At 42.3% G+C, this 27,780-nt stretch overlaps 1 protein-coding gene across 2 annotated transcripts in view; it reads right to left on the bottom strand.

Annotated features, from left to right (window-relative positions):
• Window positions 1-6,449: 6,449 nt before the first annotated feature.
• Window positions 6,450-27,780, bottom strand: part of LOC134577436 (tubby-related protein 3-like) — a 68,434-nt gene continuing 47,103 nt past the window's right edge. For both annotated transcript variants that reach the window (XM_063436171.1, XM_063436170.1), the window contains exons 8-15: window positions 21,592-21,756; window positions 20,698-20,828; window positions 20,090-20,266; window positions 19,363-19,475; window positions 19,004-19,118; window positions 14,269-14,367; window positions 10,828-10,999; window positions 6,450-6,710 (exon numbers count right to left, since the gene is read on the bottom strand). In XM_063436171.1, the coding sequence (XP_063292241.1) occupies window positions 6,577-6,710; window positions 10,828-10,999; window positions 14,269-14,367; window positions 19,004-19,118; window positions 19,363-19,475; window positions 20,090-20,266; window positions 20,698-20,828; window positions 21,592-21,756 (1,106 nt within the window). In that variant the 3' untranslated portion in view covers window positions 6,450-6,576. The remainder of the gene's footprint in view (window positions 6,711-10,827; window positions 11,000-14,268; window positions 14,368-19,003; window positions 19,119-19,362; window positions 19,476-20,089; window positions 20,267-20,697; window positions 20,829-21,591; window positions 21,757-27,780) is intronic.

Here is a 27,780-nt window from a genome sequence, read left to right on the forward strand (position 1 = left end):
GGACCAATAAAGTCACCCGGACCACTTCATTTCAATGAAGTAGTCTGGGTGCAGTGGTCTTGTAGTTTCAACCCTGCAAAGTAAAATATTGCAGTTTTGTAAAAATGGCAATGTTTACATTACATGGTTAAAGGACACTTTTGTGTTCAGAATAAAAATCTATATTCCTAACACTAAAGTGTTCCTCTGCTGCCCCCCATCCCTCCACCTCATGCACTCCCCCCAGCAACACTCAAATGGTTAAATAACCCTTGAATTCACTCCAGTGGCATACTAAGGCAGGGCCGGGAGGGGTGGGAGCGGCGGTCCGCCCCGGGTGCCACTCACTAGAAGGGTGCCATGACCAGTGCGGCCTTACAGCTCACACAGCAGGCAGCCTCAGAACTTCAAAACCGGCCGCATCTAAGAAAAACGGGGACAAGGTAATCGGTGGCAGGGGCAGAGCCAAACCAGCAGCAGGCGCAGCGTTAAACACGGCCTCCACCCGCTGCTGTCACTGCTGCACATCAAGGGGAAGCAGGATGGAGTCCACATGTGCATGAGTATGTGCATGAGTACACATGTACAATTTTTAAAAATGAAAACATTAAACATTGAAAATATTGTGGGTGTTTTTTACATTTTAATATGTGGGTGGGTGGGGGTTTAAATGGGCCCTGTACGATGTATCGTGGGGTTGGTGAAACCAGCGCCCGCCAGGGGCACAAAAATCAATTGTAAGGTTGAGCAGTGATTTTTGCGCCCCCGTTCGGCCTGTGCTCCCGGCGCCCAGAGGCAGCGTGCGGCTCCATAAGGGAACCGCACGCACAGTACACAAGTGGAGCACCTCCCCCTTGCTCTGCGTAGGAATTGGGAGAGATATGGAAGGATTGGCATGGAGAGAGATATGCAAGGGGTGGCATGGGGAGATATGGAAGGGAAGTGGCTTGGGGAGATATGGAAGGGGCTTGGCATGTGGAGATATACTGAATTGGCTTAGCATGGGGAGATATATTGAAGGAGGTGGCATGGGGAGATATGGAAGAGGGGTTTGCATGGGGAGAGATATGTAAGGAGAATTTTGATATGGGGAGCGATGTGGAAGGGGTAGATTGACATTGGGGTAGAGATATGGAAGGGGAAGATTGACATGGGGGAGAGATATGGAAGGGGGAGGTTGATATGGGGGAGAGATGAATGGAAGAAAGGGGGGATATGGATGGAAGGGAGTAGTGACATGGATGGAAGGGAGACATGGGTGGGGGGGATATGGATGGAAGGGAGGAGAGACCTAAGGTTTGACACCTTACCTACCTGGCTGAAACTGCAGTTTGCAGAGGGACTGAGGGAGCAAAAGAGCGGACATCTAGACTGTGGCATTACTACTGAGACTGTAAGTAACGAAGTGAAATTTTTGAGTAAATGATGTGTGTCCAGGATCACACATTGTACGCATGAGCATGAAATTGAGCAAGTAATTTTAGTTTATGTTGCTCTAGGATTCACTAACTTTTAAACAGGTCACACGCAGCACAGATAACCAGTTACATGATTCTATCTACTCATCGGGGGTTATTACTATCACACAAAGACACACAGTCTCACCATACACAGTCAGCCCAAAACTATCACAAACACAAGCAGTCCCCATCACATACTGACTGCACAAAATGATCACAGCCAGCCCAATGCTAACACACAGTTTCCATGTACACAGCTCAATATCATCAAACATAAACTATTCCTATCACACATAGACAACCCAATACATTACATGCAGTCCACATTATAGTCAGACAGCCAAATATATCAAACACAATTTGAAGCCATTACACTCAGATAGCTCAATACGCTGTCCCCATTACACCCAGATACCCCAATACATCACATGCAGTTTCCACTATACTCAGACAATCTGAGGTAGTCACAACCAAGATATTTGTTAGTTATAAAAAAAAAAAAAAATGTAGTTAACCCAGTACAGACTCCTGTTTGTAATATGGTGCAGGGCTGGACTGCCCTAGGGCCGCTGTGAAATGCGGCCACAAGAATGTGAGAATGCAGTCCCTCAGCCAATTTGATGTTGCCTTTGTTGCTACTAGAAATCTCATATCCGGCATATTTTACACTGTATGAAGTCCTAGGGCAAATCCTGTGAGTGCAATCCAAATGTGGCAAGTCCCGTGAGTGCAATCTAAGTGTTGGGTCAGGTTCTGTGAATGCAATCTAAGTGCTGGGGTAAGTCCTGTAGGTGCAATATCCATGCTGGGACAGGTCCTGGGTGGGCAATCTGGGTGCTGGGACAGCTACTGTGAGTGCTATCTCAATGCTGGGGTGGGTAAGTCGTGCGTGCTAGGGCAAGTCATGTGAGCAGTGGTGTATCCTGGTTTTGTGCTGCCCTAGGCCGGACCAAACTCAGGCACCCCCCCCCCCCCCCGCGCCACCCTCACCCAACCCTTCCCCCCGCCCCGCCTTCTAAATACACACACACACACACACATTCACTGACAGATACGCATACACTAGCTAACAAAAACACACACTCACTAACAGACACACACACTCACAGGCAAACACACTCACACTTACAGACATACACTCACTCACTAGCAGACACACACTCACTAACAGACACACACACTCACACTAACAGGCAAACACACACTAACAGACACACTCACTCACTAGCAGACACAGACACACACTTACTAACAGACACACACTCACACTAACAGTCAGACACACACACAGTCAGACACACACTGACACACTAACAGACACACACACACACACACACACACACACTAACAGACACACACACACACACTAACAGACACACTCACTCACTAGCAGACACAGACACACACTTACTAACAGACACACACACTCACACTAACAGGCAAACACACACACAGTCGGAGACACACATAGTCAGACACACACACACTAACAGACACACACACATTAACAGACACACACTAACAGACACTAACAGACACACACACACACACTAACAGACACACACACACACACTAACAGACACACTCACTCACTAACAGACACAGACACACACTTACTAACAGACACACACAATCACACTAACAGGCAAACACACACACAGTTGGAGACACACATAGTCAGACACACACACACTAACAGACACACACACTAACAGACACACACTAACAGACACACACACACTAACTGACACACTCACTCACTAGCAGACACACACACACTCACTAACAGACACACACACTCACACTAACAGACACACACACTCACACTAACAAACACACACACAGTCAGAGACACACACACACACACTAACAGACACACACACATTAACAGACACACACACTAACAGACACACACTCACTAACAGACACACACACACTAACTGAAACACTCACTCACTAGCAGACACACACACGCACTCACTAACAGACACACACACTCACACTAACAGGCAAACACACACACAGTCAAAGACACACACACTAACACATTTTTTTTAATTTAACCTCCCCCACAGCCTCCTTACCTTTGGGAATGCTGGGAGGGGTTCTCTTTCTCCCTGGTGGTCCAGTGGATGCTGGGCGGCTGGCGAGGGAGAACTTCCTCTGAGCTGTCTGCTCAGCTCCCTCGCACGCCGCAGTGAGGCTGGGAGGCGGAGCCGGAATATGACGTCATGGGCGGCATTTTCCAGGGGGCGGCAAAAAAAGCCGCCCCCAAATGCCCAGGGCAAGTGCCTTGTGGCTAACCGACATGCTGGGCTGCTGGGCGGCTGGCGAGGGAGCACTCCCTCTGAGCTGTCTGCTCAGCTCCCTCGCCAGCTGCCCAGCAGCCCAGCATGTCGGTTAGCCGCAAGGCTAACAAGGCACTTGCCCTGGGCATTTGGGGGCGGCTTTTTTTGCCGCCCCCTGGAAAATGCCGCCCAAGGCAAATGCCTTGTTTGCCTCGCGGCTAAAACGTCCCTGCATGTGAGTGCAATCTCCATGCTGGGAAAATTCCTGTGAGTGCAATCTCCGTGCTGGAGTAAGTCCTGGGTGCTCGAGCAAGTCTTGTAAGTGCAGTCTGCATACTGAAGTCAGTATATGCCCCCAGTATATAAACATGGTTATGTCTCACACACTGCCCTGATATATACCCCTGCACAGGGCAATTCATATAAATTTGTGTACATACTGGGGCCTATATATTGCCCTGTGTATGGGGTATATATCAGGGTAGTGTGTGAGATATAATTTTGTGTATATATTAAGGTTATATATGAGTCTTATCTAAAAATAATACACTATTCAAATGTGCTTTAAATGCATGGTTTTCCCTTCTGTGAACAGTATAATGACACAATGCTATTGGTCTGGTATACTATTATTTCTGGGGCTGGTTTTTATTCCCAGTCCGGCACTGATATGGTGTGATGTCCCTGTGTTATGCTTGTAAAAAGGTGTCTTGTGTTTACAATTAGGTGTAATGGCGTTTGTTATGCTTGTGATAAGGTGTTATGTGCCTGTACTATGCTTGCAATATGACCAGCATTCCTGTGGCACATCACCATCATCACACAAGTATAAACATGTGTGTGTAAATATATATTTATGATTTGAGGCTGGTAACACATATTATCATTGGCATTATTGGGAAAGCATTGTGTATGGAGCTTTGCTATTTCATGTGCACTAGCAGATGGGAGGATTTCTAGGAGTTCTCCTTGCAGTGGTTTCATATAGTGTGAAAGGCTTTGGGTGATTGGCAGGAAAACCTCAGGAACTTTCAATTCCTTTTTATTCCTTTTTTTTATAGGACAGGGAGGATTAGGAGACAAAATATAATTCTAGATATGTTTCTTTAGTTTCCCTTTACATGGTGGAGCACTTATTTTAAAATTTTTACTTTTTCATGATTTGGGAAGAGGGAAGGGGGCACCGGTAGAGCTTCTCGCCAAGGGCACTAGAGACCCTAGGTACGCCTCCGGGCCCCTGGCACAAAAATGCAAATTACTCTGAATGTGCAGTGTTTCAGGCATAAACACTGCACATCCAGGCTCCTACCACATGACAATTTCAAAAAGCAGAAATGGTCATGGTTGTTGGAGCAACTTTTTAACCACGTCATTTAGCACATCCGCACAAGTATTGACCCTTGACCATTGCTCCAATAAATGTGAGTGGTACCACTGCACTATTAAGCACAGATCACTTTTATCTGAATTAATCTGCACTATTTTTTTTTATATTTTTCTTTTACATGTTACATTGCAACTATACAACCTTCAAATTGGGGTAAGAAGAGTGAATATTACCCTATTTTTGCATGCGACCACCAGTGCTCCACATTTGGATTCACAATACTGTCCTTACCTTTTGTTTCACTTTACCCCACTCCCTCTAGCATGTAAGCTCATTGAGCAGGGTCCTCAACCCCTCTGTTCCTGTGTTTTCTACTTGTCTGGTTACAATTACATGTTTGTTCGTCCACCCACTGTAAAACGCTGCTGAATTTGTTGGCGCTATATAAATAATAACATAATAATAACAACAAGAGATATACTTATAAACACTTCTTTTAAACCTTTTAAACTGGCTGACATACCTGTAGTTTTAACCCTGCAATGTAAAATATTGCAGTTTTGTAAAAATGTTTACACTACAGGGTTAAAGGACACTACGACACTGACTGTAAGAACAGTGGCTGGACCTACAGAATCCTAATGCATAACCACCACACAGTAATAGTAATAGTTAACTAAGCCTCCAAATAATAGCTCATCTGCATTCACTAATCTTTGCTTCCTAATTTAGCAGGATTAGTGAAATTAATCATTATCACTGGGATTTGTTCGTTTCAAAAACAATATAATCAAGAATTTATGTAATATTTATTTTTAGATTTTTATTTGTCCCTCTGAGTTCCAATAATTTGCAGGACTAAAAACCAAATTATGAAATTTAAGACAGAATAGCAGATTAGGAAAAATTCTCAAACTCTAGCCATAGTCACAAGAAGTCATATTTTTGATTAAATTTCACAATTTGTTTTTTTATTTACGTTTCAATACCAGTTTAGAGTTGCAGATATAACATCACTTTCTGCATAAACCTCTATGTTCCTCCTTGTGTACCCTTATATATAGATTTTAAGGCAGGTTTTTCAGAGTTTTTCTTCTAGATACGATTATAAAAATTCTGTTTTATTCATAGTTATGTGTGCATAATCATCTTGCAGGACTGTTCACTAAAATGTCAATTATTGGGAATGCAAAGGGAATTTAAAGTAAATTTCATTTATTTATTGACCAAAATAGCTCAACTTAATTCCAATTCAGCTATTTTGGCTTAAAAAAAAATAAAATTCACTTTCATCTCCCAACACTTCCAATCTTAGTGAATAACCTGTTAGTCATTTTTGTCCTTCTAACAAATAAAGAGTCACAACAAGAATGTACAGATAAAACTTGACAATAAATTTATTTAGAAAATCAATCTCTACCTAGGAAATAAAATTAGACAATGGAAACAGAAATGACGAAAAGATGGATTGTTTGATTCTATATTGCACATTCCATGAGTGTATTTTATTTTATTCTATTGTTTACTCGCAAGCCAGTTTGCCGTCAAAGCTGGACAGACAGACACAAAATGCCTGCAGAGCACACATGGGATATCTGTAGTCCATGGTAAAAACATCCTCTGCCACACGTCCAAACTGCATCACAAAGTTCTCAGCTATACAGAAAAAGGAATAAATATATAGTCAGTAGTCGGAGTAGAGAGCTAAGAGTAGTAGAATAGTAGGATGAAAGAATCAGAAATCGCATTTCAGAAATTAATAGTATGAAATAGATGATGTGTATTTTTCAAGTTCTGTCCTAGTGGAATTGGGGTTGTGGTATGAAAAATATTGTACCAAAAAACAAATGATTGCTGCAAAAAACTTGCAGATAACTTGTGAATGAATGACTCGCGACAAGGTGCTACAGCAATTAAAGAAAATTAATGCAAATAAAGCTCCGGGGCCTGGCGGTATTCACCCACGAGTACTTAAGGAGCTAAGCGGGGAAATAAGTGAACCTCTGTATTTAATCTTTCAAGATTCTTTTGTTTCAGGTATTGTACCGGAGGATTGGAGGAAGGCAGATGTTGTTCCTTTATTTAAAAAGGGTTCAAAATCCTTGCCTGGAAATTATAGACCTGTGAGCTTAACTTCTGTGACTGGGAAAATATTTGAAGGGATATTAAGGGATAATATTCAGGAATTCATTGGGAAGAACTTTGTTATTAGCAATAATCAACATGGTTTTATGAAACATAGTTCATGTTAAACTAACCTAATTGCATTCTACGATGAAGTAAGTAGAAGTATAGATCAGGGTGTTACAGTAGATGTGATCTACTTGGATTTGCCAAGACATTTATAACGGTTCCTCACAATAGGTTAGTCTTCAAACTAAAAGAAATTGGTCTAGATGAATATTCTTGTTCTTGAGTAGAACATTGGCTTAAGGATAGAGTACAACGAGTTGTTATTAACCCCTTAAGGACACATGACATGTGTGACATGTCATGATTCCCTTTTATTCCAGAAGTTTGGTCCTTAAGGGGTTAAGGGTACATTTTCAGGCTGGACAAAAGTGGTAAGTGATGTCCCTCAGGGTTCTGTTTTAGGACCGCTTCTATTTAACATATTTTAAATGATCTTGAAATAGGCATTTCATTAGATTTCATCTACGGCAAAGAAAAGTTTTTTTTTACAGTAAGAGCAATAAGGATATGGAATTCTGTGCCTGAAGAAGTGGTTTTATCAGAGTCCATACAGATGTTTAGACTGCAATTGGATAAATACTAGCAAAAACATAACATACAGGGATATAATTTCTAATTAGTGGGGTAATAGCTGGATCAACAGCAAAAACATATGTGAGGAAGGCTGAACTTGATGGACGCAAGTCTCTTTTCAGCTATGTAACTATGTAACCATATACATGCACACAAGCAGCCTCTCCTATGCAATACCTCCAAGTTGACCCATACAAAAATACAATGAGACATCTTATCCACACACAATTACACAAGGAGTCCCCATACATAGCCCACGTTCATAGGTATCATACACAATTCCACAAACTACTCATGAACATATACAATGTAACAGCCCATACAGGCACAAGTACAACACTACAAAGCAGCTGAAGCACCCATAAATAAGACAAGCAGAATATGGTGTGCAGATCCTTAAAAAAGAGGATCGGCACACCAACAGACTAAGGGGCAGCGCCACCTATTGGAGAAGTAGGCGGTGTCCTAGGGCACACATTTGAATGGGTGCCGCACCTCACCGACTCACCGCTGCGCGCGACGCTTGTTCACGTGCCGCGGCACTAAGGAAAGAGCCACTGGTCTGGCACTGTTCTGAAAAGAGCATTTCACAAACGCCAGAAATCTAATTGCAGCGCCCGGTTTGCGTGCCGGGCGGCTGCATTTTAAAGCTTGGTCGTCCAACTCACTCCGGCTCCTCCATCTTGTAAGGAGGAACTGGAATTTAATTTAGCCGCGTGCCCTGTCTGTGCCAATGTGGGGAGGGTCATGCATATGACACACTCACATGACTCTGCCCCCTCCCCTTGCTTCTCCAACCCATCTATTAAAAGGGAAGAAGGAGGAGTGGGGGGGGGGGGGGGGGGGAGGGGAGGGAGTGTTCCAGCCCCAGCCATACCCTGAACAATCCCTGTAGGAGAGGGATCAGGAGTATTGGCTGGGTGAATAACAAGGTACTGTACCTATTTTTTTTTTTTTACATACATGCCCCTTGTAAATTACAGTCATGGGGACAGCATCAACTGTATTTAGAGGTTGGGGGGTGGGAGGCTGCATAAACTTAGTTAGGGCCTAACCTCAAAATAAAGTTCATGCTGTCCCCATAACCTCATAAAAAAAATATATAATGTCCCCTAATCTCAGGACCTAATATATTTCATTATGAGGTTATGGGGACAGCATGAACTTTATTTTGTTGATGGTTTAATAAAGTTGATGCTGTCCCCATAACCTCATAATAAAATAATTTATGCCCCCAATCAGGGCCGCCATTAGGGAGTGACAGCAGGGGGCCCAGCCAGCGCCATCTTCTCTTTCCAGGTGCTCGTCACTCCAAACAACCCGAGTCCCGCAGCCGTCAGAGCATTGCCACAGGTTAATATGTCAATGCAGGCCATACTCGCAAGAGTTGCAGTGAGAAGCAGCTGGAAAGACAAGATGGTGCTGACTGGGCCCCTTCTCACCACATGCTATGTTGCACCGCTTCCTCTCATCCATTTCATCCTGACTCATAACCAGGTACCTCCTTGCACTATCCACACAGCCACTTCTCACTTCACTCAACCACCTTGCACTATGTACACTGCCACCTTACACTATACACACTGACACCTTGCACTATGTACACTTTCACTTTACATACTGCTACCTTGCACTGTACACACCGCCACCTTGCACTTTACACGCTGCATCCACTACATAAATACACTCTGCATTCACTACACAAACACACACTGTATCCACTACAGAAGCACACACTGTATCCACTACACAAACATACACTCTGCATTCACTATATTCACACTGTATCCGCTTCACACACTCTATAATCACTATACAAACTGCATCCACTACACACTGTATCCACTACCCACAAACACTACCCACACTGCATAAATTACACAGACACTGCACACACTGCATCCATTACACAAACATACAATCTGCATTCACCATATAAGCACACACTCTACATCTATTACACACACTGCATCCACTATACACGTGCACCTCATCCACCATACACACCCTCCTCGAACACTACAGGAGGGGGTGGAGTCTAGGGCGGAGCCAATGGGGGCTGCAGAATGAGGCTTTGCCTAGGTTGGCAAAAATCCTTGCACCAGCCCTGAACAGACTTCAAAATCTTGTTGTGGCACAACTAAAAGGTTTGCCTACCCCTGCTCTAGGATAACAAAGTAATTTTTGTTGCCCAATGTTATACATCTCAGTAAACCAATCTCACATGCTTGGTTATACCCTTTTTCATGAGAAAATGTTTGTTCTAAGAGCCATATATTTGCCAAACATCTGTCTTTACAGCGCTAGTGGAGACTGTCTGATTTAACTTTTGACATAATCTAAAAATAAGGATCTATTTGTGTTGCATCTGTTCACATCATTTAGTTGCAATATGAAGTCCCACGTGCCATTAGGCGCAAGAATTACCTACTGTGGGTATCATGACATTAGCAGATTTAGCTAACTATTGGTTGGTCACACTGGGTAAAAAAATACATGGTCTTAAGAGTTGACATACAAGTTAAACTTGGAAGGCAGGTTACCTGCCAGTGTAAATATATATTTTCCGATCCGAATTAAGTTTTTTCTCTTCACAAGAGAAGATAACACATGACCCGGTCCTTCATCTGCTGTATTGTGTCTGCGGATGTTACACTTCCGTATTTGCAATGCCAATATTGTACAAGTAAGACATTATTTGTTGACTAAGCATGTCAGCAGATGTGCTCAGCCAATACATGGATCAAGATAAATATTGTTAATACTGATGTTTAACTTCCACAATATCAATATGCCACGTAAGGGGTAGCCAGGTGATCTTCAGTTTGCATTAAACTGCTTAAAAACAGTTTGACACAGAACTGGGGATGATACTATGTGCATGGTGGCACTATAACCACTACAGCAGACTATAGTGATCAGTGCATACATTGCCTCTTTAATGTGCTCGGTGAACTGTCAAAAAAATTCTTGCAGCCATGTTAATGAAGGTAAGTTAGACACTCACGGTCCTGAGAAGATATGATCTGAAAATTCTTTACAGAAGCTTGAGTGACACGTCCATGGAAGTTTAGCATGTATGAGCTGGTCTCCTCATTCCACGACGGAGCTTTGTTTTGCAGAACTGTGATATTCTCCATGTTACCATTCTGGTAGCGAGCTAACAGTGTCTCGTGTTCCTTCAGGAATGAAGTATAAATATGAGAAAGATGTTACATGCACTATTTATTACTATGTACAACCAAAATTTGAAAGAAATACAGCAAAATAATTCTGAAAATATGTTGCTTTAGGTAGGACTTTAAAGGGACTCCAGGCTAGATTTCACATATTCTATTTAATGCATTATATGAAAAGTGTATTTATAAGCAATAATACAAGTTCCCAAAGTTTCTGAATTTGTGCAGTATTTGCACTGTGCTCTCACCAAACCAGGAAGTGACGAATGCTAACAATACTTTCTAGAGCCCTCATAGGCTTTTCCTATAAACTGCTTTTTTGTCACAGAAGGATGAGACTGGTAGTTTAGTCAGATACCTGCTGAACTACAACTCTCAGAAACCTAAGCCAAGACATCATATTCAGCAGTACTTTTGGAGTAACACTGAAGGAGCAAAACAAATTAGTTCTAATTTGTATTAAAACAATTAAAAAAGAATGTGCAGACCTGAAGCACTTTTAATGGACCTGGGCCTACCCCAGGACTCTCTCACCCGGTCAGACACTCACGCAGTACCTCGCACACGCCATATCGGTTCAAAGTTCGGTATGATATTATTTTAGCATTCCTACTTTTTATTTTTCTGTGCAGCTACAAGAAAAACCTGAGAGTACCAGCTGCCTCAACCTGTGAGACTTCCAGCCCACGATAGGCTTAAGTTCTCACTGGGAGTATTTCTAATTGTGGTTCGAAGTTGGTTTTGTTTTCTTTTTTTTTTCTTGTTTTTCTTTGTTTTGTTTTCTAAAATTGGCATATAGTTTTTATGATGAGCAAATCATCACCAGATATGACCCACGCCCCCTCTACGTCTCCTGATTGCGCAGAGAGAGCTTGCTACCTCCACCCTTCCCCCAAGCACCTGGAATCTTTTGTAAGCCTCAATGCTCTACATAGTAAATGGCAGCGACATTAACGAAGGCACCAGAGTACTGGAAACGTCTTACCATGCTAATTTACGTTACACTCATAAACACTGGACCTTTACTACCTGCTAGGCCAGGAAGTGATTCATAATCAGGCACAGGAGAGGCACAAGCTAAATGCGAATAAGCAGATTTCCTAGGCAACTTGCTATAAGTATTGAAGCGATTCCTTTTACTTTTAAATTTGATAATGCTTGATCCCAGTGATCTACTGTCTTATTGGTCTTTGGTACTGCATAAGCATCTCAAGATCTCAATATTACTGCAATGATAATCTATACTTTGCGTCAGGTCTAGAGAAGTTCACATAGCAAGTTAAAGGATTAGTCAGTTGTTATACTGCTAAAAGCTGAGACATGTAGACTTTTCGTTTAACCATATTTACCTTTCTTAACATAAAATGTGCAATGTTACTAATGTCACACTAATGTTATACTTTATTCAATGATATGCATGCACCAGCTGTTGTGGCAGTGCAATACTGATTGTCTATTCTATGCACGCATAAAATAAAGAATAATTAAAAAAAGAATGTGTAACCTAACCTACAAATTGCACCAAACATGGAGTGCCTAAGGCATATCTCCCAAGCACTGGCGGAACTACCGTAGTCACATGCATTGCAGCTGCGACCAGGCCCGTCACTCCAGGGGGCCCAGCTGCCCTCTGACCCCAGCGATCGAGGTGCATGCCGGCATAGTGCTACGCATTGAAGGAGCCCATTAGGTGGCCCATGCTCTTGGGGCCACCCTATGGCAATGGATTTACTGGTTCCCGGACAGCTCTGCGGCACTTTAAGAAAGTGACCAGACTCCAGTGATGCCGTCACAGGCGACCGCCGGGGAGGACAGGAGGGTGTTGGAGTGGGAGCTCTGACTCCCATCAGCATGAGGCAACCACTCGACCCCAGGGAAGTCACCCTCCTGCACCTAAAAGGTAGGAAACAGGAGGGTGACTAAATGTTTGTGTGTGTGTGTGTGTGTGTATATGTGTGTGTGTGTGTGTTTCTCTTTGTCTGCATAAGTGTATGTTTGTCTGTATGTGTATCTGAATGTTTGCCATTAAGTGTGTCTGTGTATCTACATGTGTGTCTATATGTGTATCTGTCTGTATCTGTTTGTCTGTATTTGTGTCTGTATGTGTATATGTATGTCTCGATGTATCGGTGTCTGTATGTGTATCTGTTTGTCTGCATGTGTGTCTGTATGTGTATCTGTTTGTCTGCATGTGTGTCACTGTTTATATCTGTATGAGTGTCATTCTATGTATGTGCATCTGCATGTGTGTCTATATGTGTATCTGTCTGTATGTGTGTCTGTGTATCTGCATGTGTATCAGTGTGTGTCTGTATATCTGAATGTGTGTCATACAGTGTGTCTGTGTATTAGCATGGATGCCCATGTATGTATCTGTATGTGTTATACAAATGGAGGGGCATGGGAAGATGCATGGCGGGGCCCCAGGGCACTTTTCACACCGGGGTCCTGTGGTTTCTAGTTACGCCTCTGCTCCCAAGTGTCCTTATTTAACAGGGACAGCCCATATTTTGAGCCCAAATCACTTTGTTCCATTTTTCTATCCTAATGTCCCTCTATTGTAGGAGCTCAGTATTTCTGGTGTGTCTGAAATTATACCAGTACTTCAGAGCAATAAATTGTCACAGTAATGTGTTTTTATATTACAACTGTTTTTATAAATCAGTCTGTGTAAATAATATACACTGTTATTGTTTTAAATTACATTTAGTTGCAGAAATTGGTAACGATAAGTCACCTAAAACTCACACTCCTAAAATCAAAGTTTCCTTTTTGTCCTTTTGAAAAGCTGAGAGGTATGGGTTTCACTAAGTCATCCAGGCTTCTTCATCTCACGGAAGGTACTTCAGCGGTACTGAGCGAGAAAGCCCTCATAGTAAAGCATTAAATCAAGGTACTCCCCGGGGATGTGCACCAGGTCCCCAATGCTCTTTTGTGATAAATATTTGTTTAGCCCACTGTGGAGGAGGCAGCGCAAAAAGTTTTTTTTATTTTTATCACAAATGGGGTAATGACTCAATTAAAGAGCACAGGGACACACGTTTGGAACCTTACTTCTAGGTTTAAGAACAATTGGCTTATGGGTTTTATAGCACCTCTAAAATCTAAGGCTCTGCGTAAAAAATAATTTTAGATTTATGCCTTGACTACAAGCTTTTAATTGACAAACCCATTTCCCAAGCTACCATTACCCTACTCATTTTAGTACATCAATTGTTGTGTAAGATTTCCATAGAAGTTTTTTAATAAAGATAAACCTCATCACTTACGTTCTTTGGCCGAATAGATACCCTTTCACCATCCATGTTCATTCCAGGTAGAATGATAGTCATTTTCCGAGGACCTTTAAATCCCAAAACATTGGTTCCCTGATGGAAAATAAAGAGAACACACACACACACATTTATATATGATTCAAAAGAGTCTTATCATACAAAGATGCACATGAAACAAAAAAAATGTGATCTACAACATAAATACAAATTAAAGAAACAAAAAGAAAAAAGCAAGACTGGACCAAGAATCCTTTTGGTATTTTTAGTATTTAATGCTTTTTATTATTGGAAAAAAAAAATTCCTTTTCAATTACATTATTATATAAACAAACAAAGACAATACAATAAAATATTCCATACAAATATATACATACAGCTACATAAAATTGTGATGCGATTTAGGTAACCTACATTATATACTTTACCCAGATGGCATCAGAATATAACATAACATAACAAACATTTAACAATACTTGGAGATAACAGGAAGTAGTAGAAATGAGCGGGTTATCTAGGGCGATCTTTAAACTTATATATCATGTTGTCAGAATAATGAGTATAATTTCTATCCTTATTAAAGTATATAACTCTTCTCTCCATTTCGAACTATATTTATTATATAGGAACCATGTCGTATATATTTTACACATCTGGTATCAGGATAATTATCATTAACCAATATTTAAATAAGATAAGAGAGAAGAGAAATAGTCAAATCAGCTGAAACAGTCTTTGATTTTAGATATCCAATTATCAAAGTGATGGATATACTTTCTGTCGTTATTAGAGTAAGCAACTCCTCTTTCCATTTCGAGCTGGTATAATAATTGGGTTATAAACTGACTACTGTCAGGTGTATGGGTTTGTTTCCAGGATCTTGCTATTAATATCTTCGCCGCTATGAAAGAGTGGATAGTTAATATTAGCTGATCTTTTAGGAGTCTATCCCATCTAAGATGAAGTAAGCCCGTATGTGGGTATTTTTTAACTTTAATATTGAAAAACTCTAAGAAGGAATAAATTGAGTCCCATAGGTTAGAAATTTTTGGGCAACTCCACCATACATGTAGCATATCTCCTTCGTGCATGTGGCATCTCCAACATAGAGGAGAATTAGATGTGGATATTTTAGCTAATCTCGTTGGTACTAAGTACCATCTGTGATAAACTTTAAAAAAGGTTTCTATTAAGTTTAGACAATGTATATGTTTTCTCAGTGTTTTCATGGGTGTACACCAGTCTTTATCAGTCAATACTATATTAAGATCTTTTTCCCATTGTTTTTTAGCCGTGGGGTATATGTCTGAATAAGCTTGTCTGATCAGGTCTGTAGCTAAGGAGCATATCAATTTTGTTGTTTCTTTCTCAAAAATCTTATATACCAAGTTATTTAAACCGCTATCTCTTTTTAATAGAGATTCATTTATAAATCCTCTAACTCTAAAATAAGAGAATATCTCTGTATCAGGAAGCAGTGGCGTACGTACCGCGGTCGCAGGGGTCGCAGCTGCGACCGGGCCCGGCACTCCAGGGGGCCCGGCCGCCCTGCGGCCTCCCGCGACCGGGTAGCAGCTGCCACACTTTGCGGCCCCGGCCCGTGCGGCAAACCGCCGGGGCCGCATCTCAAGGGGTCCATCGGGTGGCCCATGCTGTCAGGGCCACCCGATGGACATGGATTGTAAGGGGGCCCGGTCTGCGCTGGGCGCTTTAAGTGCTCAACCGGGCCCCCTGTGATGAGATCATCACATGCTGGGAGGAAGTGACCGCACGTCACTCCTCCCAGCATACTGAGAGCCCGCGCGGGAGGAAACAGAAAGGAGGAGGGAGTCAGAGTAGGAACTCTGACTCCCATCAGGCTGAGCCACCACTGGACCCACACATGGTAGGAAACATTTTGTGTCTCTGTATGTGTGTATGTATGTGTGTCTGTGTCTCTGTATGTGTGTATGTATGTCTGTGTATGTATGTCTGTGTATGTATGTCTGTGTCTCTGTATGTGTGTATGTCTGTGTCTGTGTGTATTTATGTCTGTGTCTCTGTATGTGTGTATGTCTGTGTCTCTGTATGTGTAAATGTATGTCTGTGTATGTATGTCTGTGTCTATGTATGTGTGTATGTGTGTCTGTGTATGTATGTCTGTGTATGTATATGTGTGTATGTCTGTGTCTCTGTATGTGTGTATGTACGTCTTTGTATGTGTGTATGTATGTCTGTGTCTCTGTATGTGTGTGTCTGTGTCTCTGTATGTGTGTATGTATGTCTGTGTATGTGTATGTGTGTATGTATGTGTCTCTGTATGTGTGTATGTCTGTGTCTCTGTATGTGTGTATGTCTGTCTTTGTGTGTGTGTATGTGTGTATGTATGTCTGTGTATGTGTATGTGTGTATGTATGTGTCTCTGTATGTGTGTATGTCTGTGTCTCTGTATGTGTGTATGTATGTCTGTGTATGTGTGTATGTCTGTGTCTGTGTATGTATATGTGTGTATGTATGTCTGTGTCTCTGTGTGAGTGTGTGTGTATCCATATGTATGTCTGTGTCTCTCTGTGTGTGTATGTATGTGTGTCTGTGTCTCTGTGTGTATGTATGTCTGTGTCTTTGTATCTGTATGTTTGTGTGTGTGTATCTGTATGTATGTCTGTGTATGTATGTTTGTGTCCGTGTCTCTGTATGTGTGTATGATTGTGTGTCTGTGTGTGTCTCTGTATGTGTGTATCTGTATGTATGTCTGTGTATGTATGTGTGTCTGTGTCTCTGTATGTGTATATGTGTGTGTCTGTATGTATGTGTCTGCATTTGTGTATGTATGTATGTGTATGTATGTGACGGGGGGAGGGGCCCACAGTCGGGGAGGAGAGGTTCACAGTAGGGGGGGGGCCACGGATCGGTTTTGCACCGGGGCCCCATGGAGTGTGTGTACGCCACTGTCAGGAAGGTTTAAGTTAAATTTAAGATCCTTAAATGGCATCAGCTTTTTATTTTGAAGGAGATCCTTAACATAAATCTCTCTTTCAGATCTCCATTTAGAAAGGTTCATATCAGGGATAGTCCTTTCAATGACTTTTATATTTGCTCCTTCAATTATCTTTGTTGATATCTTGAGTAACTTTTTTATTCGTTGCCATTCTCCGATAAGTTGAGGTACTATCATAGAGTTGGCCTGCATTAAATGTGTATTATAATTAGTTCTATCATCCCAAATCATAAGCGATAAATCTTTCTCCTTTATCCTTCCCTTTTGGTATTTTTATGCCACAATCATCTGCCAGATGTTGGCATTAACAATCCTTAATGGCTGATTTTTAAAAGAAAGCCTGAAAATAAGCCCATTGTTGTAGCAGCTCATAGGTGCATTACTGTGGCATTGCACACACACACTCACACCACTCCACAGATGGCACACAAATGTTTATGTTAAGCTTCTTTTGGGATCAATTCTACTACAAGAGATAATCATAACTCTGGTGATTAAATATCATTGTACCAATACATGTCAGTAGGACAACTGCTGTTCAGTTGCCAAAAGTTTATCACTTGTAGAAGAATCAAGTCTTTTGTGTCTAATATGTGACACTTGTTGTATAGTCAGCATATTCTAGTGTGTTTCTTTACTCCTATGTAACCTTTGAAATCAAACCAATATATTTAATGTTTAAGTGTCATAAAAGAGTACAGACTAAAGGGCATGTCTAGGTTGATTTAACAATGCTGACATAGCTGGTTAATATTGTATTCCTAGCATAAGAGGCACAAAGACTTGTGCTCAGTGGAAAAATCTGGTTCAGTTTAATCACTTTGTCCAAAACTAAAATTGAGTTCAGGTATGCCTATAGTTGCCCATGTGGCACTTTGGCTCGTCTGAATATTGTCCATGCAAAATATTTGGGAACAATTTGGACTAACCAAAAATGGTAAGTTGATGGACCAATAAGTGTACTGCAAAAGTATATGCATAATATAAATATGTATGTATATGTATAGTGCAGTACATTTAATTCACAAATCAAGAGAGAAGAGGTAACCAATAGAGGGGAAAAGGGAAGCAGCAAAAAACTATGTATGTATTTATGCATTATGTATATTTAACAAATGTATAATGGTGTTTTTTACTTCTCCTCTTTCCCTCTCTATTGGTCACTCCTCACTTGATCTGTGAATTCAATATTTAGTGGCTGTCCCCTAACCATCAATCATTTATTTTCCTGTCAATCATCTTTTTTGATACCACAGACAAAACTCTGAATCACGAATCAAATAGATATGCTCATCCATTGTATGGGTTGTTTATTCAGTTATACCTCCATATGACACATTGGGGTTAAGGAGTTACGGAATTCAGACAACCTGCCAATAGGTCTAAATTCAGATGAATTGCAATTCGGGTAAAAAATTAATGCACTAGTCTATTAACTATAACATTGTGTGCACATTTATTTTTGCTTTCAGATATTAACTCCATCGCCAGCAACATGGGGCATCATCAGCCAGTTAAGAACAAGCATTCTGGGTGGCCAATGTCAGTTCTGTGAAAATATGGATGCATAGACACTCATTTGTCGCCTGAGTGCAGCCAGTTAACCCCATAGACAATGTTATTGTTTATTAAATCACTAATATACATCCCCATGCATGTACATAAGGAACTCAAGGTAATAATCTAAATACAGATGTGAGACAAGATCACTTAGGTTTGCCAATAAATTATCAAATTAGCCTGTTTGTCACTTACATAGCATATAGATACAAGCTCTTGTCTGAGCGATTCCTTCTCCTGCACAAAGGGTCTCAACTCTGGATTCATTCCATTGTCGAAAACTGTAAACTTGGTACCCAGCATATTTGACCTAAAATCACAGGTATTCGGTAAACAATAATGACTATTTGCTGAGAAGGGTTTATAATTGTTGGTTGAAATTTAAATTACTCTTTATGCTATACATCCTAATCATATGTTGTGGTTCAAGAAAAATAAATAAATATGATGGACCTTTTTGGATGAATAATAAATTATCTAATATGATGTGTGAGTGTTTCATAGTGTATTGCATTAGATATGGGTATAGAGGACAATTGTACATAGTATATTACCTGACTTTTCCTATGAAGCCTTCCCCACCTCGGGAAAGATCAGTGGGATCCACGGAGATGAGATAATTTGAAGTTTTACTTTTCTTTCTTTTTCTACCAGCCATAAGGAAAAGCTAAATGGATATAACTCAGTTAATAGTGAGATAATGTCTAGACAGTAATCTAAATCACTCTATTTATGCTACTAAAAATTACATATAGCATATCTTAACGGAACACTCCAAGCATTATAAACCACCACAGCCCACTGTAGTGATTATCAAGCCAAGCACTGTCCCGTGATAAATAGTCATGTTTGGCAACTTACCTGCATCCACGGGGCACCCATTCTTCATCTGTTTTTTGTTATTTTTCAGCTGGAAAGCTGGATGTCTTGGCCAATCCAGGACCACACACATTGGCTTAGATTGCTCAGCTGATGCTCTCAACCAATGAGTATGGTCTTGTATGGCTCTGCTCAGCTCTGTAGAGTCAAACAGATTTTGCTGCAGGAGAAGAACATAAGCAGGGACTGCAGCTGCAGGCACAGCAGGTGGAACCCAGGTATGTTGTTACTTTGATGGCTAACTATGGGATGGTACCAGGGCACTCATGGCACCATAACCACTACAGCTGGTTGTAGTGTTTATTGGGATTGGAGTGTTCCTCGAATATATAAAAAGTTTAGGCATTGAATGCAAGACAATTTAGCCACATAATTTGCCAGACATTGAATGTCTGTAATTACCCTTTTCCCATCATCTCTTTCTAGATGTAGGTAATAGGTAGGGTAAATGCCTTTGTCCACTCCTTTTTTATCTCTGGTGATGCGGCACTTCAAAGTCATGTTTTGAGGAGCTGGCTGTAAAGCAAATCCTTCCAGGTCTCCAGTTTCCAATGATTCTGCTACTTGATAATCTTCCTCCTTGGATTATAAAGATACAGAGAAACATGTTGTGTGCAATGCAACATGAAAGTTAACTGTTACTACATGCTTTTGTTAGTGAATTGATTAATCAAATTATTTATTATATTGTAATTTTTTTCTGCTGAACTAAATTCTAGAAAACATCATAATGTCTATTTCAAAGGGGATGTATTATTATTTATCTTTTGTAAGGTTAAAAATGTCAAAAATTACAGACCAAATAAATTAAAATTTATAAATGCATGGGGTATATTGCCAGAACATGACAAGAGGTTTTCAGCATTACTGGTAATGAGATTTCTAAATTTAATATCAGAGGACTGATTGAAAGTGATTTTTTTTTTGCTGTGAATATACAGTCCAAGTTACAAAACACAATACATCTACAGATTGCTAGAAGGAAGTCAATTTTCAACAAAAGAGCTCACCCTGTTGGGGTCAGGAAGAGGACTCGTGTACACAACACTACTTAGGATATCTGACTCTCCATCAAAATCATCTTCGTCTAATGCATCTTTATCTTCATCATCATTGCTAGGACTTTTTCTTCTGGATTTTGCTGTTTTAAGAAGAATAAATAAAACAAAGATTATTTTTTCCAACTTTGTGAGTGCATTAAATATTTTCATTATGGTTGGGGATAGATAACCATCATCAAGTTAAAAGAGTATCAAATTTTGACCATTCCATGTCAAAGATAGTTGCAGCTCTACTTGTACAGCATGAGTTTTTCCAGTGTCCCCATTACTTAGTTTGGTAAAATAATTGCATACGATAAATGTAAAGAGATAACTGTGTGCAATCAATGAGAAAGTTAAGCTGTGTATTATTTGCATCGGTGTGTCGCTCATAGTGTTCTAATTAAGAACACCACACCTTCCAAAAGTCTAAAATTTGGACTCCTGTTCTGATGTCCCACTTTTAAACTCGATCACGTTCCCAAAAATAATTCCCATTTACACTGTGCAAACTACATTCTGGGCTTTTTAGCCCATGGGAACGTATTTCAATAGCGCTCTGCACATTAGCATCCCTGAATGTAACTGGCCAGAGTGGCTACCAAGCTGGCAAAGCCTCTTTTTGTGTACTCATCATTCAGACAAACCATTTTTCAAGCTACACTCGCTCAGATAACCAGCGAGGTGAGTAGAATTATTGTTATGCCTCTTTTTTTGTCTTGCCCCACCATTGGCCCACAACAACATTTCCCAGTGTTGGGAGGTATGGGGCACAATTGCATACATTAGAAATTAATCAACTTCTCATTTCTCTCTAGAAAAGAGTAGTTATGAGATTAAAAGGGGCATATACGTACAACAAACCTGATTTTGCTGGTTTCTTTTTGTTACGTTGTTTTACAGGTGCTGGAGGAACTACACGATCCCCTACAGAAAAAGAGTCATCTTCACTAGAGGATTGATTAATAAGCTCCTTGTCGTTATTGATCTCATGCACTTCATCCTGTAAAGTGGCTGTACTATCAATCCCTAAAAAAAAACATGTAAACAAGGAAAATGGGTAAAGAGTCCAATTACATCATAATTATTTGAAATTCAGGCCTTTTTTTTTTTAAACATGTCTACAGAATCGGATAAAACGACTTTATAATGTACAGAAATCCATATAATTGTGTCACTAAACAAGATAAATACCAATACATACTGCTTGATGCCATGGGCGTTGCTAGGTTCAATAAATACCCCAAATAAATAACCCTCTCATTGCTCATTCCCTTCCCGGCAGCTCCACCAACCCAGCCCCTCCACTTATCCTTCTTGCTTCCCCCTCACTCCATCTTACTCTTCCCTACTTCGTCTTCTCACTGCTGTCCCTCACAATGACACTCCGGCCAGTGGCGTCTCTAGGATTCATTTTTAGGGGGGGCTCATGGTGGGCCAGGGACAAAAGTAGGGGGGCACATTTAACCCCGCCCTCACCGCAGTTTGACTCCGCCCCTGCCACATGTCGAGCCCTGCCCCCGACACAATGTGTGTGTTTTTTTTTTGTTTTGTTTTTTAATAATCCCTGGTGAAGAATTCATTATTTTCCACCAAGGATTATTAAAAGACAAAACACATTTCCCTTGATACAGTCCATACACACACACACACAGACTGCTGTGTGAGTCCTTACACACACAGAGACACAGACTGCTGATCATACACACACACATACACATAAACATAGACAGACTGCTGAGTCCATACACACAGACAGACTGTTGAGTCCATACACACAGACAGACTGTTGAGTCCATACACACAGACAGACTGTTGAGTCCATACACACAGACAGACTGTTGAGTCCATACACACAGACAGACTGCTGAGTCCATACACACAGACAGACTGCTGAGTCCATACATACACACACACTGCTGAGTCCATACATACACACACACTGCTGAGTCCATATACACACACTGCTGAGTCCACACACACACACACACACACACTGCTGAGTCCATACACACACACACACACACTGCTGAGTCCATACAGACATACAGACTGCTGAGTCCATACACACATACAGACTGCTGAGTCCATACACACACACAGACTGCTGAATCCATACACACATACAGACTGCTGAGTCCATACACACACACAGACTGCTGAGTCCATACACAGACCGACTGCTGAGTCCATACACAGACTGACCGCTGAGTCCATACACACATACAGACTGCTGAGTCCATACACACACACAAACTGCTGAGTCCATACACACACTGACTGCTGAGTCCATACACACAGACTGCTGAGTCCATACACACACACACACAGACTGCGGAGTCCATACACACACACAGACTGCGGAGTCCATACACACACACAGACTGCGGAGTCCATACACAGACTGCTGAGTCCATACACATACACACAGACTGCTGAGTCCATCCATACACACACACACACACAGACTGCTGAGTCCATCCATCCATCCATACACACACACACACACACACACATACACAAGCTCCTTCACTAGCAGACAGACAAACACAGATACACACACACAAGCACATTATGCCTACCTGTCACTGGAGCCTGTTGCTGGGGGTCAGGCAGCCATCTTCCATCCTTTCCAGCAGCAGCATGGGCTGCGGGGGCGGGGCTTATGTGCGGGAGGCGTGGCTTTGTTTGGGGGCAGGGCCTGTGCTGGGGAAGCTGCTGGGTGCTGAAAACACCCAGCACAGTTCCAGCTGCTCTGCCCTGCATTCCCTCGGGCTGTCACACACTGTTACAGCCCGAGGGAATAGAATTTAGACACATGGTCAGCAAGTTGCTGGCATTTGGGGGGGCCCAAGGGGGGGCCTAGCGACCTGACTCTGGCCCCTGCTTTCACTGGCCCAGCTGATCATGACTGATGTTTACTGAGAAATTAACAGGAGGGGTGTTACACGCAGGCCCATGGAATAGGCCCATTTTACACACACACTACTTTTAGGTTTGCCACCTGACTGGTATTTTACTGGCACAGCTGGTATTTAAGGCTGCCTGGCCGTGCCGGTATTGCAGTAATACTGGCAATACAAATGCAGTTATTTTTCTCAGAATAAGTGGAGATTACTCTGCAATACCAGCACCGGCCAGTAGGGCTCACTGTGTGTGGAGAGAGGCAGGGATAGGAAGTTACAGCATATCCCCATAGACATATAATACCAAGACGGCGTATTGACCTCAGGGGGCCATGAAATGAGGGAGCCATTTTGGGCCGGTCACCCGGTGTGGTATTATATGTCTATATATTAGGACTTCTGTCCCTAGTTTTTTTTTATTTACTTTGACTTAGTGACAAATCTCACTTTAGTAAATAGTGATGTGATTTCTCCTATTCTCTTTATGCTATCTCCATGCGGACTTCAAAGTGCAAAAGACAGAGCTCACAATAATAAAGAGTTGTAAATATCTACATTTTATTTTGCACAGTTCCAAAATCCATATTAGTTAAAAATAGGTGAAAAGTAAATACATTACAAATCAGGTAAAGATCCAGTCCCACTTTAAAACATGTATATTATGATGATAGATTGTGGGGTTAGTTCACTAAACTTTTAATTTTAGCAAACCTAAATCCGAATGCAACGCATAGTTTCAATCTAGAAATTCAAATAATTTCAATGTATTGAGTAAACTTAGTCGATAACGTAAATAACCACAGAGGTCTTAAAGCAGCAAATATCAGTTAATTTTATTTAATATCCCAGGATATATTCTATATATGTCTATGCTGCAGATCACACTGTGACCGATCCAAGATGGTGGCCCCGTGGCACATCAGCGCCAATAGGAAGTAGCGGTCAATGCGGCGTCTAGGTATTATATGTCTATGCATATCCCTGCCTCTCTCTACTACTCACTGATCCGTGGGGAGCAGCAACACAGCACAGAGTCCAGACAGCAGCTCTACAGCTCAGGTAAGTGAGGGATGGGGGGAAAGGCAGCAGGGACACATTGGGACACTGAGACACTAGGGGACACATGTGGACACTGAGACACTAGGGGACACTGAGTCACTAGGGAACATATGGGGACACTGAGACACTAGGGGACACATGGGGACACAGACACTAGGGGACACTGAGACACTAGGACACATGGGGACACCGACACTGGGAGACCTGGGAACACTGAGACAGTTGGGGACAATGAGACACATGGGGATGCTGAGACACATGGGGATGCTGAGACACATGGGGACGCTGTTTCTCCCAGTGCCCCCATGTCCCCCATCCAGTGTCGCTAGTGTCTCAGTGTCCCCAAGTCTCCCAGTGTCTGTGTCCCCTGTCTCTCAGTGTGCCTAGTGTCCCCATGTGTCCTGGTGTCCCCATGTCTATGTCCACAACTGTCCCCATGTCTCCCAGTGTCCCCAAGTGTCTGTCTCCCAGCCAGTGTCCCCTAGTCTCCCAGTGTCCCCTAGTCTCCCAGTGTCTGTGTTCCCATGTCTCTGTGTCCTGAGTGTCTTAGTGTCCCCAAATGTTTCAGTGTCCCCATGTCTCCCAGTGTCTGTGGTGTCCCTAGTGTCTCAGTGTGTCTCATGTCTTCCAGTGTCCCTATATGTCCAAGTGTCCCCATGTCTATGTCCACAACTGTCCCCATGTCTCCCAGTGTCCCCAATTGTCTGTCTCCCAGCCAGTGTCCCCTAGTCTCCCAGTGTCCCCTAGTCTCCCAGTGTCCCCTAGTCTCCCAGTGTCTGTGTTCCCATGTATCTGTGTCCCTAGTGTCTTAGTGTCCCCAAATGTTTCAATGTCCCCATGTCTCCCAGTGTCTGTGTCCCTAGTGTCTGTGTCCCCATTTCTCCCAGTTTCCCTAAAAGTCTAGGTGTCCCCATGTCTTCCAGTGTCACCGGGTCTCTCAGGGTCCCCATGTCTCTGTGTCCCCGGTTCTCAGTGTCCCCATGTCGCAGTGTCCCCATGTCTCTCAGTGTCCCCAGTATCCTAGTGACATGGGGACACACTGAGACACTGGGAGAAATGGGGACACTGAGACACTGGGAGACTAGGGGACTGGGCGACATGGGGACACTGACACTGTGATACATAGGGACACTGAGACACTGGGTGACTGGAAGCAATCCATCTATACAGCAGAATCAAACTGTGAGTAGTTAGTTGGTGATTTTACAGAATTTTCTCTGATGTCACTCCTTGTGATTATACAAATGATTAAGGCTGGTATTTTTTCCAAGAAAGGTAACAACCCTAACTACTCTTCACATACTCTTGCTTAAAGTAGCACTATAGGGTCAGGAACATAATCATGTATTTCTGACCATGTTATGTTAAAATCACCACCCTGGCCCCTTCTATAGTAAAATATAACTTGTATTCAAGTCTGCAGCTGCTGGCTCTGCCTCTGAACTGACTGTCTGCTGACATCATCAGAAGTGGTGGTCTGAGCAAATTACAATACTTCCCCATAGGATTGGCTGAGACTGTCAACTAGGCAGATCAGGGGCAGAGCCAGCACAAGTTATAGCCCTGGCCAATCAGCATCTCCTCATAAAGATAAATTGAATCAATGCATCTCTATGAGGAAAGTTCAGTGTCTGCATGCCGAGGGTGGAGACACTGAATGGCAGTGCTGCACACTAGACAGTACTGCCCCAGGAAGCACCTCTAGTAGCCATCTAAAGAGTGGCCGGTGGAGTTATTTTCTCTGAAAAGACAGTGTTTACTGCAAAAGGCCTGAATGGAATGATTCTACTTACCAGAACAAATACAATAAGCTGTAGTTGTTCTGGTGACTATTGTTTCCTTTTAACCCCTTAAGGACACATGACATGTGTGACATGTCATGATTCCCTTTTATTCCAGAAGTTTGGTCCTTAAGGGGTTAAAGGGACACTCCAGGCATCCAGACCACTTCTGCTCATTGGAGTGGTCTGGGTGCCAACTCCCACTACCCTTAACCCTGCAAGTGTAATTATTGCAGTTTTTTTTAAACTGCAATAATTACCTTGCAGGGTTAAGTCCTCTCCTAGTGGCTGTCTATTAGACAGCCACTAGAGGGAACTTCCTGCTCTTTAGCACAGCTCTTTAGCTCCAGCGTCGCTCTATTACCCATAGGGAAGCATTGAAATTCATTTTCAATGCTTTCCTATGGGGTGCGCTCATGCGCATGCGCGGCATTGCCGCGCATGCGCATTAGGTCTCCTCGGCCGGCGGGCGGGATCAGTCTCACCCACCGGCCGACGTAAGCAGAAGGAGGAGCGGCGGGGGAGGAGGAAGCAGCGACGTGGGACATGTCGCTGCCTCTGGTAAGTCACTGAAGGGGTTTTCACCCCTTCAGCAACTGGGGATTGGGGGTGGGAGGGAGAGGAACCCTCCAGTGCCAGGAAAACGGATCGTTTTCCTGGCACTGGAGTTTCCCTTTAAGTTTGGAAGCTTAAGAGGGATGTATGGGAACAAAACTTGTGTGGACTGGCTGACAATAAAATAAGTTTAGGTAATGCAGATGTTGGTCTCTCTAACACTGTGGCATGTCCCCATTCTTCTACACTCACTACATAAAGCTCAGGGTGCTGCCTGCATAGTATGCCTTTAGTTGGACAGCCTGCATGATTGGCGGGCAACCTGACATGCATTCATGCCAGGCTGTCCTTCAAATTCTTTGGACAGACATGCCCCCTTTTTGGGCATGTTCTCCCCTTTTGGAAGGTCTGGTCACGTGATTCGCACCAGTGGCCCACCCTTTTACCCCGCCCATTGACTTCCTGCTTCACTGGACACTGCTGTTAGGGGATATGGATTTACTTGAAAGATGAAAGCATAAATTAGAGAGAGATTAGCATAGAGTATGTGTTTTATTATCGCTGCATCCTATGAGTTTCCCTCCAGCACCATCTCCATCAGATACATGACGCTTGGGAGGTATGACTGTTTTAGTGTTTTTGGTCAATAAGATTCCGTAATTAGGCCCATCATAATTGTCAGCATCAGGCCCACTGTGCTCTTAAATCGGCCCTGGTTACACGGTATCAAGTCCTAAAACATTTAAATAAAG

This window comes from Pelobates fuscus, chromosome 11 (genome assembly GCF_036172605.1).
Source record: "Pelobates fuscus isolate aPelFus1 chromosome 11, aPelFus1.pri, whole genome shotgun sequence".
Lineage (NCBI taxonomy): Eukaryota > Metazoa > Chordata > Amphibia > Anura > Pelobatidae > Pelobates > Pelobates fuscus.